The sequence below is a fragment of the Ovis canadensis genome, chromosome 1 (genome assembly GCF_042477335.2).
Source record: "Ovis canadensis isolate MfBH-ARS-UI-01 breed Bighorn chromosome 1, ARS-UI_OviCan_v2, whole genome shotgun sequence".
Taxonomy (NCBI): Eukaryota; Metazoa; Chordata; class Mammalia; order Artiodactyla; family Bovidae; genus Ovis; species Ovis canadensis.
In genome coordinates, this window is record NC_091245.1 from 205,435,453 (window position 1) to 205,448,032 (window position 12,580).

The window sequence follows — 12,580 nt, forward strand, 5'->3', positions numbered from 1 at the left end:
TAATTTGATACACTTTCAGTTTTGCATGGGAAACTTGAACCATTTTCTCTCCCAAAGGATAGATGGAATTAGAACAGATAGAAAAAAGGCAGTTCTATGACACCACCACAGAGACAGTCTTTAAACAGACAGTGGGTCAGACTACTATAAATCTATTATGATATATATACATAATTCTGACCATAAAAAGGACAAATATTTCTGGTCTCTAGTCTAGCATGCAAAGAGCTTCAGTTCAGTTCAGTCGCTCAGTCATGTCTGACTCTTTACAATCCCATGAATTGCAGCATACCAGGCCTCCCTGTCCATCACCAACTCCCAGAGTTCACCGAAACTCATGTCCATCAAGTTGGTGATGCCATCCAGCCATCTCATCCTCGGTCGTCCCCTTCTCCTCCTGCCCCCAATCTCTCCCAGCATCAGAGTCTTTTCCAATGAGTCAACTCTTCCCATGAGGTGGCCAAAGTACTGGAGTTTCCGCTTCAGCATCAGTCCTTCCAAAGAACACCTAGGACTGATCTCCTTTAGAATGGACTGGTTGGATCTCCTTGCAGTCCAAGGGACTCTCAAGAGTCTTCTCCAACACCACAGTTAAAAAGCATCAATTCTTCAGCACTCAGCTTTCTTCACAGTCCAACTCTCACATCCATACATGACCACTGGAAAAACCATAGCCTTGACTAGACGGACATTTGTTGGCAAAGTAATGTCTCTGCTTTTGAATATGCTATCTAGTTTGGTCATAACTTTCCTTCCAAGGAGTAAGCATCTTTTCATTTCATGGCTGCAATCACCATCTGCAGTGATTTTGGAGCCCCCCAAAATAAAGTCTGACACTGTTTCCATGGTTTCCCCATCTATTTCCCATGAAGTGAGCTTAAAAGTTATCAATTCCATCCTCACAGGAAAAGAAGTTGAACAAACTGAAAATCAACAGCTCTTTTTGGATCTATGGGAGAAAGGAGGTCACAGAGCAAACTGCCACCCCTCAACTTTGAGAGAGGTGGATACAAAGTATCATAGCTAGCTGGAGCAGAAGCCCAGAAGCAGAGACCACTGCTGCTGGGCAGGACTGGGGCAGGAAAACCTAAACTGTAATTGACAACACCCTGGAGGTTCAGTGAGGACAAACTTCAGAGTTAAAAATTCCAGAGGGGCTATGTCTTGTCAGAGAGTTCTCATACTTTTGTTAGTTTTACCTCCAGCGGGATTGCCAGGTTCACTGTGAGGACTGGAGAAAAATCCCATCATGCTTCAGCAGAGGGAGGGGAAATGTGGCCACTTTGAAATACAATTGGAGCACTTTGTCCTTCTTAACAAGGCTTGCTGTCGGAACTGAAATAGATACCCCCAAATTTGGGTGTTGAAGTCCTAATTCCCAGTTCCTCACAAGGTGACCTTACTTGAAAATAAAATCTTTGCATATGTAATTAGTCAAGTTAGGATGAGGTTATACTGGAGTAGGGTGGGCCTCTAGTCCAATACAATTAGTGTCCTTCAAAGAAGAGGAAATCTAGACACAAACATACACCAAGGGAGAATGGTGAAAGCTGAAGACTGGGTGATGCTTCTACTGGTTAAGGAATGCCAAAGGCTGCCAGCAAATCAGCAGAAGCTAGAGACAAGGCAGTGAACAGATTCCTTCTCACAGCCCTCAGAAGGCACCCAACCTGCCAAAACTCATCACGGGCTTCAAGCCTCCAGAACTGGGGTGATAAATTGTCATTTAAGCCGAACAGTTTGTGGTGCTTTATTAAGAAAGCCCTGGCAGATCTAATATACCTGCCCTACTATTACATTAGCTCCAAACCAACTGGGCTTTTCCCAGAGTATAACTAAGTTGCTGTTGTTCAGTCACTAAGTCGTGTCCAATTCTCTGCAACCCTATGGACTGCAGCATACCATGCTTCCTTGTCCTTCACTATCTTCTAGAGTTTGCTCAAATTCACATCTATTGAGTCAGTGATACTACCTAACCATCTAATTCTCTGCCGCCTTCTTCTCCTTTTGCCTTCAATTCTTCCCAGCATCAGGGTCTTTTACAATGAGCTGGCTCTTCGCATCAGGTAGCCAAAGTAACTAAGCCGAGAAACGCCCAATTCCAGCCTGCTCTAGGTTTTCATGTGGGGAAAGGGAAATGCCCAACTCCAGCACCCTCTAGCCTTCTTGTCTCACTTAAAGTTAGGTTGGGGACCAAGAGATACTTGGAAAGGTCACAGAGGCACTGCCTCATGAAAAGACTAAAAGCTCATCACAGGACAACAGACTGCTTCTTTCCATCACTGTCATACCTCACTGCCACATCAGCAGTGCTTCTAAATAACAGGGACATGCAAAGAAAGAACCACACATCTCAGACCTCACTTTAGCAGAAGTCCTGCATGCTGCGTGTATGTGTGTGCTCAGTTGTGCCCAACTCCCTGTAACCCCATGGACTGTAGCCCACCAGACTCCTCTGTCCACGGCATTTTCCAGGCAAGAATACTGGAGTGAGTTGCCACTTTGTACTCCAGAGCATATTCCTGCCAGATAAACATAAAAACTCATACCAAAGGCCTACTTACTTCCAGTCCTTTTACACTCTACATTATGTCTAGCTTTCAACAACAACAAAAGTACAGGATATATTAAAACACACAAAGAGATGGTTTGAAGCAACTTTGCAAGCATCAGAATCACACTCAAATATGGCAGAGATGCTGGAATTACCAGACAGCAATCTAACACAACCATGATTAATATGCTAAGGGATCTACTGGAAAAACTGACAACATATAAGAACATTTGGGTAAAGTAAGCAGAGAAATGGTAACACTAAGAAAGAATCAAAAGAAAATGCTAAAAAGAAAAAGCATTAACAGAAATGAAGAATGTCTTTGATGGGTACATCAATAGTCTGCACACAGCTGAGGAAAGAATCACTGAACTTCAAGATATATCAATAGAAACTTTCAAAACTGCAACACAAAGAGTAAAAAGACTGGGCATGGGGCTGGGAAATCAAACAGAATACCCAAGAACTATGGGACAAATACACCTGGTATAATATATACAAGGTGGCAATATGATAAGGATTAAAAAAGGAGGAAAAATTCAGAATAAATATTTGAAGCAATAATGACTGAGAATTTCCTCAAATTAATGAAAGATACCAGACCACATATCTAGGAAGCTCAGACAGAACCAAGCAGGAAAAATAGCAAAAATCTACTGGAGTGGGTAGCCCTTCCCTTCTCCAGGAGATCTTCCCAACTCAGAAATCGAATCTAGGTCTCCCACATTGCAGGCAGATTCTTTACCAGCTGAGCCACAAGGGAAACCCAAGAATACTGGAGTAGATAGTCTATCCCTTCTCCAGCAGATCTTCCTGACCCAGGAATTGAACCAGGGTCTCCTGCATTGCAGGTGGATTCTTTACCAACTGAGCTATCAGGGAAGCTCCAGAAAATCTACACTTAGGCATATTATGTCGAAACTGTGGAACATCAAAGACAAAAGAAAAAAACCCGGAAGGAAGCCAGCGGAGTGGGAGGGGGGTGATGAAGACAGCTTCACATATAGAGAAGCTAGGATAAGAATATCAGACTTCTCTTCATAAACCATGAAAGCAAGAAGAGACTGGAGGGAAATATTTCCTGTCTTGAAAGAAAAATACTAACCTAGAATTCCATATTCAGTAAAATTATCTCTCAAAAGTGAAGACGTATTAATACTTTCTCAGACAAAAGTTAAGGGAATACATTGTCAGTAAACTTGCCTTTCAAATAATGTTAGTTCTTCAGAAAGAACAAAAATGATGCAGGTCAGAAATGTGGATCCACATAAAAAAAAGGAAGAGCACTGGGAAAGGAATAAATGAAGGTAAAGTAGAAATTTTATTTTCTTATTCTTAATTATTGTAACAGATAATAGTGTCAAAAGAATAACAGTAACAATGTGTTCAGTGATTATAGTTTATAAATAAGTGAAATGAATGACATTAATATTATAAGACACAGGAGTAAGAAATTATGAATGTTATCTACCCATGAAGTACTACAGTGTTACAGTTGAACTTGGAATTAGTTATAAATGTATATTCAAAAATCAAAAGATAACTACTAGAAAAATTTTTAAGAACTATAATTAATATACTAAGAGAAGAAAAATGGAATCATATATAAAATGCTCAGTAAGTCAGAGGAGGCATAAAGGAAAAGAAAACAAAAAAGAAAAAACAAAAGTGATGAAAAAAATAGTAGTATAAATAAAACAGAAGAAAGGGTAGTATTTTTTAAAAGCCAAAAACTACCTTAATATGTGTCCTTTTCATTGTAAACAGAAAAATATGGGTATCTGGGACGTTTTCTTTAAATATAAAACAAGCAATGTTTTTGAAATTTTAGTATGTAGCAATCACATGAAACTTCATTGTGTCACAAATTCTAAAAGCAAAGAGCAGACCATTCATTCCAAACTCCTAACAATTGCCCTCATTTTTATTATTAACTTACTAATCTAAATTTTTACAATGGAAATGGCAGCCCACTCCAGTATTCTTGCCTGAGAAGTCTTAAGGACAGAGGAGCCTGGTGAGCTATAGTCCATGGGGTCACAAAAGAGCTGGATGTGACTCAGGGACAAAACAACAACAATAAGCAATCTACGGGGCAATGAATATGGTAAGCATGAAGCTATCTACACCACACATCATCCAATTATCATTTATTCATGCACACCTACAGTATGAGTGCATAGCATTTACTGTCATATATTTTCCAGTTTAATATTATTTAAGCATTCACACTGCCACGTTTGCCAATTTGGTATTCCATTATGTTTATATATCTTACCATTTAGACAGCTGCTTCCCTCATCTACTTTCTTAGACAGTTTTTTTCACTATAAGTATGCTGACAGGGATAATTTAGTATTAACTACTTTTTTCTTATGGTATTTTCTTAGAATATATTTTCCAAAATGGACTCACTGGAGCAAAGCACATGTATAACCTTAGAGCGCTTAATACATATAGGTTAAAGGCGTGCTGCGATTCATGGGGTTGCAAAGAGTCGGACACGACTGAGCGACTGAACTGAACTGAAACTATGAAAGGAAAGAAAGTGGACTAAAAAGAAGGAACACATATTGAAAGGGCAGGCAGAACAACCCTGTGGAGTGTATCCCATGAACAGATAGTTCAGTACTACTGAGGAACAAAGGGGAAAAGAGAAATGGCAGAATGGAAGAAAATTAAGTTGAACCGATACTCCTGAATAAAATTAAGAAGGGTCTTTTATACCATAAGCCCAGGATTTTACCCTGCATAACAGAAGCTAAAAGAACTTTGAGAAAGGGAAACAGAACATTATCATTATTTGGCTATTTGAAAATAGAAGTAGAAAAATTAAGAGGGCTGATTACGAGACCATCAACAGAGACCAGGAGAGAGATATTGAAGGCATGAAGGAGGGGAGTGGAGGGGCACAAGAGGAGGACTCACATGTAAGAGATAGCCAAGAAGTACATTTTGATGATTAACTTATTCTGTGTAGTAGGGCTGAAAAGGTGCAGAGGAGCAGTGAAGAAAAGTTAAACTCATCACCGCACCTAGTATTTCATTTAAGATGCTTACACTACAATTGCCTCTGAAGCCAGGGTCCCATCTTATTCACCATTTTATCTCCCATGCCTGTCACAGTGCTTAGTATGCTGTATTTACTCAGTAAGTTTTTAAATGAAATAAATGTGTGGATACTGCCATTTGCTAAGAAAGAAAATAAAGGAGGAGGAACACATTGAGATTGAAAAAACAGTATAATTTTGAGCTACTTCAATCTCTTACACATCGCTTAGCAGACAGCAATCTCACTATAAAGAATTATTAAGGAATAAAGATATAATTGAATGTCAGCTATCTATCTGTCTACTCATCCATCCATTCATTTAGTTACCTGAAAGGAGATTAGGAGATGATGATGTGTAAGGATTTAGAAGATTGAATTTGAGTTGCTGGCAAAAATACTAACCAGAGACAGAGTATCTGATGGTGAATCTGGCCAAGTACGCACTCACTGAAGCAGGAATGCATTTTTATATGTTAAAGTTCATGAAGATATATAATATTCTTTTCTTTTTAACTTTGAAATATGCTATTTCAACACTGTGTCAGTATCTTAAAATATCCCATCAAAATTATCCAGAGAAACAGTGACAGATACAAGTTAAATCAATGTATAACCATTTCCATAATCTATGTTTTTGTTCCTTGGCAAAGACACTCATTTCCTTAGCAATGTTCAATTTTTATTTTATTTTGATTAAAGACTTAGAAACACAATGTGATGTTTTATGTTGTTTTTTTTTTCCTACAAGAAAATCATACCACAGATTTCAGAGGCATCCAGAATATTGTTAACAAAGGCTAAAATTGACATTACCGAGAAAACTGTACTGAGGAAAATACTATAAATATAAACACACTTGTACATTCTCTTCATTCCTTATGAAGCTCATAGCCCCACAAAAACTACCAGTGTCCTTTTTCACTGTCCTTCAAGCATCCCCCCGTACAAAGGACCTGCACCTGAATGTAAACATATCAGAACTGCGGTAAGAATTCCTGGCCAGCAGGAATGCACATGGGGAGTAAGGGTGGGGTAGAGTTTCATGTAGCAGCTGTCTCAAAAGAAAGAAACTGGTAGAGGATGCAAATCCTTTCTCTCCCAGGCTGCTGGCCTCAATTCAGGCAAATAATTTGCTTCTGGAGGATTAACCTCCCTCCCTTCAAAACTATCTAATCTTTCTATATACAAATGCCACCAATATCTTTGTAGGTCAATTAATTCTACAAAGGACATTATTTACAGAGCAAAGGTAACTTAAAGACATTGGATAAAGAAAATAGAGAAATACATGTGAGAATTCAACTATATTTCTGGTTCCCTAAAAAATGCTGTTGACAAAATAATGAAATAATAAATTCTTGCTTTAAGTACTCAATAAATACAAGTTAATGTTAAATCAAATATGCATAAACTACACACACACACACACACACACACACACACAGAAGAATGAGGGTTTGGGGGAGAAAAAAAGCAATATTCTGATTTGACACATATATACAAGCAGTCCCCATCTCAAAATAACTCTTTCATTTTCTCTACTTTCCAGAATGCCACAATAGGAGCTTCATGAGAGGAAAAACCTGGATGTTTAAAAAAAAAAAAAAAAAGCCTTACTGCTTAAGAAGAACAGAAAGAGAAGAATCAAAGGCAAAAATAGTCTGAAGTCTGCCAGGGAAAACTGCTAGGCAGAACCAGTCTACCTCCTCTTGATGTTCTTTTGACCCTAAACCCCTTTTTCTACACTCCCCTTGGTTCCCACTTCAGTTTTCCCAGTACCTGCAAAGATTCTAATCCTTTACTTCAGATCTGTCAACAGCATATTCATTTACAAAGGCTAAACTGGGATGGGAAATCATTCAGAGATCAACGTAAACTAGTCCATACTACCTTGAGGTCAACTGGCATTGAAAAAGGGCTTTTTAAAAGTTGTGTGTACTTCACTGTATTCACATGGTAACTGTACTTTCTCACTGTAAAAGTGTCACATGATACAGAAATTGACAAGCAACTGGCAAGAGTTTTGAGTGTTTTGATTGGGGCATGGAAGAAGTTAATCTTGGATTTTACCTAAGATCAATACTATATTTCTGAATGTGCTTATAAAGTGGAGAGCTTGAAGTGTGTACACCCTGCACCCCTTGAAAGAAGGGGACAAAGTGGGAGGAGGCAGAGTTCAGAGGGCACCCAAGACAAACTATAATTCAGAACTTGGTGTAAGGCAGGCTCCGGAAGCAATGCCTCCTTACTTTCTCTGAACTCAACCTTCCTAACCTTCCTTCCCCTCAATCCAGAATTCAATGTACATATTATCAGTGATGGGGTTCAGGACACACTTTCCCAAAATATAGCATGTTGGCATATTGATGGACTCTCTGGCCTTCCCCTTCTCCTGTGAAGCAGACCATAAGACTACCTCATGAAAGGCTGGAGAAGGAAATGGTAAACCACTCTGGTATTCTTGCCTGGGGAATTCCATGGACAGAGGAGCCTGGTGGGCTACAGTCTATGGGGTCACAAAGAGTCAGACATGAGTGAGTGACTAACACTGACTTACTACTTATGAAAGATATTCTCTCTCTTCCTAGAGGGAAGGAGCTTCCTCATCTCTGAAGATAGAGGGACACTGAGAGGAATCCAAACAAACATGTCTTGCTAAGTTTCCCTCTGTTTATTACCCTTAGCTCATATCCTTCAGTCCCAGTACATGTGTCCATGACTTTCTACTCTTCGTCAAACCTAGCATAAAATGCTCAGGTTTAAGTGCTTTCCATAACACATAAAACATTCAATAAATTTGTATGCTTTTCCCTTCTTATGAAGGACCTAAGCGACTCCATTTTGTTAAAAGAAAAACTCCATTTTGTAAGGTTCCAGGAAAACAGCCTTTGGAAATCCAAGAGCCTTTGGAAATCCCCTGACCTCACCCCACCACCCATGAGCCAGTCAGACCCCAAACCAAAATCTCCTGACTTAACACTCAGGAACTTGTGGTCTACCTAGACAATAGGGACCAATCAAGAACCAACACACAACCCTTTGAAAGAAAGTGACCAATCAGACGTCCCCCTACCTAGAAATCCTTTTTTTCCATGTATACTCCCTATATAAGCAATGTAATCCACAACCCGGGGCTCCTCCCTATAGCCACTGCGTCGGTAAGGGTGGGAGCCCCAGCTCGAGCTTGGTTATAAAAACTCTCTTGCTTTTGCATCGGATATCGGTTCCTGGGTGGTCGCTGGGAGATTTTGCGACTTGGGCATAACACTTAACCTACCTAGAACCTAGACAGGTAGAAGGAAAACAGTTTTTCCTACTCTCACTGGTATTATACATTAACATTGTGAATCAAACAGGCTTTTATGGGTTAGCTGAGATACTATTATTTAAAATACTATTTATTTAAAAATGATTGTACTGAAATGCCAAACATCAAATTTAAAATAAATTTACAGCATAATCAAAATTGATGCCTGCCTCCTAGGTAAGACATAAAGTAAGAGGATGAAGTGTAATGGGTTCTGGGTTGGGACTCTCAAAGCAGAACACTAGGTCTTTGGCATCTTGGATATGGTGAATCAGTAGGAAAGTATGCTCTTTTTAAAGGTGGAGCTGAAGTTTTCAGTCTTTTTCTGTTAAAGAAAAAATTATCCATGACACTTGTTAAAACAGTAAGGCAGACTTTATTTGGACTATCATGATAGGCATAAGGAATACAATGGGGTGTCGCAGTAAGGGAGAGAGGCTGGGCTCAACTCAAATACAAGAAGTGGAGATTTATAGCCATGGGGTAGGGGGCAGTCCATGGATAGAAAATTACTAAGAGGATAGGATAATTCTTTGACAAACTGACCTAACAGAATACTTGCTGAAAGCAGGCCAGGATGATCAGATATTTCCTAGGTGGAGGGAATAAGAAGTTTGGACAGATATAAAGGGTGACCAGATATTGAGGGTGAGGATTCTGGCTAAGCTGACATAGCAGGATTCTTCAAAATACACTTCACAAAAACAGACGGGGAAGCTCAAGGTCAGACCTAGTGGAGCAGAGGGCTCAGAGGAGTCTGAATAAAGTTTGGTCAAGAGGAGAATCTCTGTCAACTCTTAACTTCTCTAGGCTAAAGTAAAGCTGGCAACCTGGCTGTTATCAAAAGTGAGGACATTCCAGGTCATGTGGCTTTGTGGGGAGAGGAAAGGGAAAGGACTGTGTGTGCACTACTCCTCTATGAAGTAGGTAAGACAGAGCCTCAGAGCTGAACTGATGTGACAAGGAAGGAGTGTGTGAAAAGTTAACTTAGAGTTAATTATCCTGGGTTGGGAGATATTTAGGGAGATAAAATATACTGCTATTGTTTAGTCGCTAAGTGGCGTCCGATTCTTTTGTAACCTCATGGACGATACCCTGCCAGGCTCCTCTGTCTATGGGATTTCCCAGGCAGCAATACTGGAGTGGGTTGCTATTTGCTTTTCCAGGGGATTTTCCCAACTTGGGAATTGAACTTGTGTCTCCTACATTGGCAGGCAGATTCTTTACCACGGAGCCACCAGGGATATACTGAGTAAATGTAAAATTATTTGTGGTTTGCTAGTGAACAAAACAATTGTCATAGAACTTCTAAAGGATCTTCAGTCCAGTCGCTCGTATGTTATAAAGGATCTTACCTTATGACATATTTACAGTCTAGGTATAGGTAATAATAGAGCAGGACTTTTCATGGAAGACCTCTAATACTCTTGTGATTTGCCATTTTTATTACTGTGAAGTTTAACTAAATTAAATATCAGAGCAATAGCAGAGCAAATGACTATACTGATACTATACCTAATTTTTTTAATACTTTTTTTAAAAATTAAGATTTCATCACCATCGTCCTTTATACTTTGCTACATATGAGAAAAGGCCAAGTACAAAGCTGAACTTCTCTGTCCTTCCAGCTTGAGTATCTCCAGATAGGATGGTTGGAGAACAAGGACTCAGTTAAAATAAATTATTCAAGGGGAAGAGGAGTCAGGTCTTAAGAATGGACCTGATACTGGTGGGATAGAAGGAATTCTGCTCTGGGGAAAAAAGGTACATGGGATCTAGAGAAAGGACTGGGCACCTCCTTCCTCTTCCACTTAGCTCAGTCCTCCTTGGCCCCCTATCCCTTCTTCTCAGCTCCACCTTCGGCCCCATCCTTCTCCCAGCTCTCTTCCTTCCCTCCTACCCCTAATCATAATTCTAAGGTATCTCCATCAGTTAATTCCAGCAGTGGGCTAGGGCCCAAACTGGATCTGAAGGAAGAACAAATGACTCATACAAATTAAAAAAAGATGTTGAGCCTCAGTAATTTCTGCAACCAGGGAATTAAAACACAGATACTTTGAAAAGGTATTGAACTGGAGCTCAGGAGGGTATGTAGTCAGACTGCTTTTCTCAACATCCGCACATCTGTATGACTCAATTTAAAGCAGCATAATCTGGTCAAGGTTTAAATGATAAAAATTTCAAAGAATTTTTACAATCTACAAAATTCCTGGTATTTTGGATTTAAATAGGCAGAGAATACTAGAATAACCAAAATTTTATATTTTTATAATAATTTACTTTGGCCACCTGATGCAAAGAGCTGACTCATTTGAAAAGACCTTGATGCTGGGAAAGACTGAGGGCATGAGAAGGGGATGACAGAGGATCAAATGGCTGGATGGCATCACTGACTCGATGGACATGAGTCTGAGTGAACTCCAGAGTTGGTGATGGACAGGGAGGCCTGGTGTGCTGCGGTTCATGGGGTCACAAAGAGTCGGATGCGACTGAGTGACTGAACTGAACTGAATCTCTAAAGTAAGTATATGACTGTTTTCAATGGCTAGTGTACATTACAAGGCATGTGAAAGCTATGTCACCCTAGAACATTACATTCAAGTCAGTGATGCTTAACTCCAGATGTACATCATGATAATTCTGTGGGGTTGGACTCAGGCACCTATATTTTTAAAAGTTTCTTAGGTGATTCTGACACAAAATTCTAGTTAAGAGTGACTGTCTTAAAACTGTTAGTTGCTCAGTCATGTCCGATTCTTTGCCCATGGACTATAGCCTGGCAAGAATACTGGAGTGGGCAGCCATTCACTCCTCCAGGGGACCTTCCTGACCCAGGGATCAAAGCCAGGTCTCCTGCATTGCATGCAGATTTTACTGTCTGAGCCACCAGGGCAGGAAGACATTAAGATCTCACATACAGAGCTGCTTTGCTTACAGACCCATTACTAATCTCATCATCTCCTTGGTTTAGTTTTTATTTGATGAGTATTACAGAAGCACTTAAAGAAACATTTAAACTTTCCTTCCCACACTTCCAGAAAGTTATTTAAAACTAAACATTTCAAATGAAAGTTTAAAAAGTAATACATTTAAAGGTGGGCTGGGAACTAGGTTATTTACTTTGAAAAGTAAAGCTGTCAATCTACAGTGTAGAATAAGGAATCAGGAGGAGTGATGCTACCAGAGGCAGGGGAAGCTAGATGGTCATCAAATTCTTCCTGGAACATGTCCTAATGGCATGCCTTCATTATTTTCTTTACATCGATGACAACTTATCACGTAGGTTCACATTCAAATGGGAAGGAAAATATACCTTTAAGATGTAATCAATTTTCCAACCATGTATTTAGAATAATCTCTGTAACCAGTACTCCTGCTAATATTAAAAATCAAGAGCTGACTATACCATCTGGATATCATGAGTCAGTTTCTTAAACTCAATTCATTTTCTCTGGTTTTTCATCCATGTATCATGAAAAACTAAATTTTATAAACATACCTTGGGTCAAGAAGGCTTCTCAAAAACTTGAAAAGCAAAACCTGGTTCTGAACAGAAAAATAAAGAATACAATTAAATATTAACAAACTCTTCCAATTATGCTGTGATAAAGAATTTTACAACATCCCTTTAAAAAGCGTGCATGCGTATGTTTCACTTCTAGTAAGC

At 39.4% G+C, this 12,580-nt stretch overlaps 1 protein-coding gene across 7 annotated transcripts in view; it reads right to left on the reverse strand.

The window, feature by feature from the left end:
- Positions 1–12,580, reverse strand: part of VPS8 (VPS8 subunit of CORVET complex) — a 395,845-nt gene that overhangs the window by 118,700 nt on the left and 264,565 nt on the right. For all 7 annotated transcript variants that reach the window (XM_069558731.1, XM_069558750.1, XM_069558751.1 and 4 more), the window contains one exon: positions 12,413–12,459. In XM_069558731.1, coding sequence (XP_069414832.1) covers positions 12,413–12,459 — 47 coding nt within the window. The remainder of the gene's footprint in view (positions 1–12,412; positions 12,460–12,580) is intronic.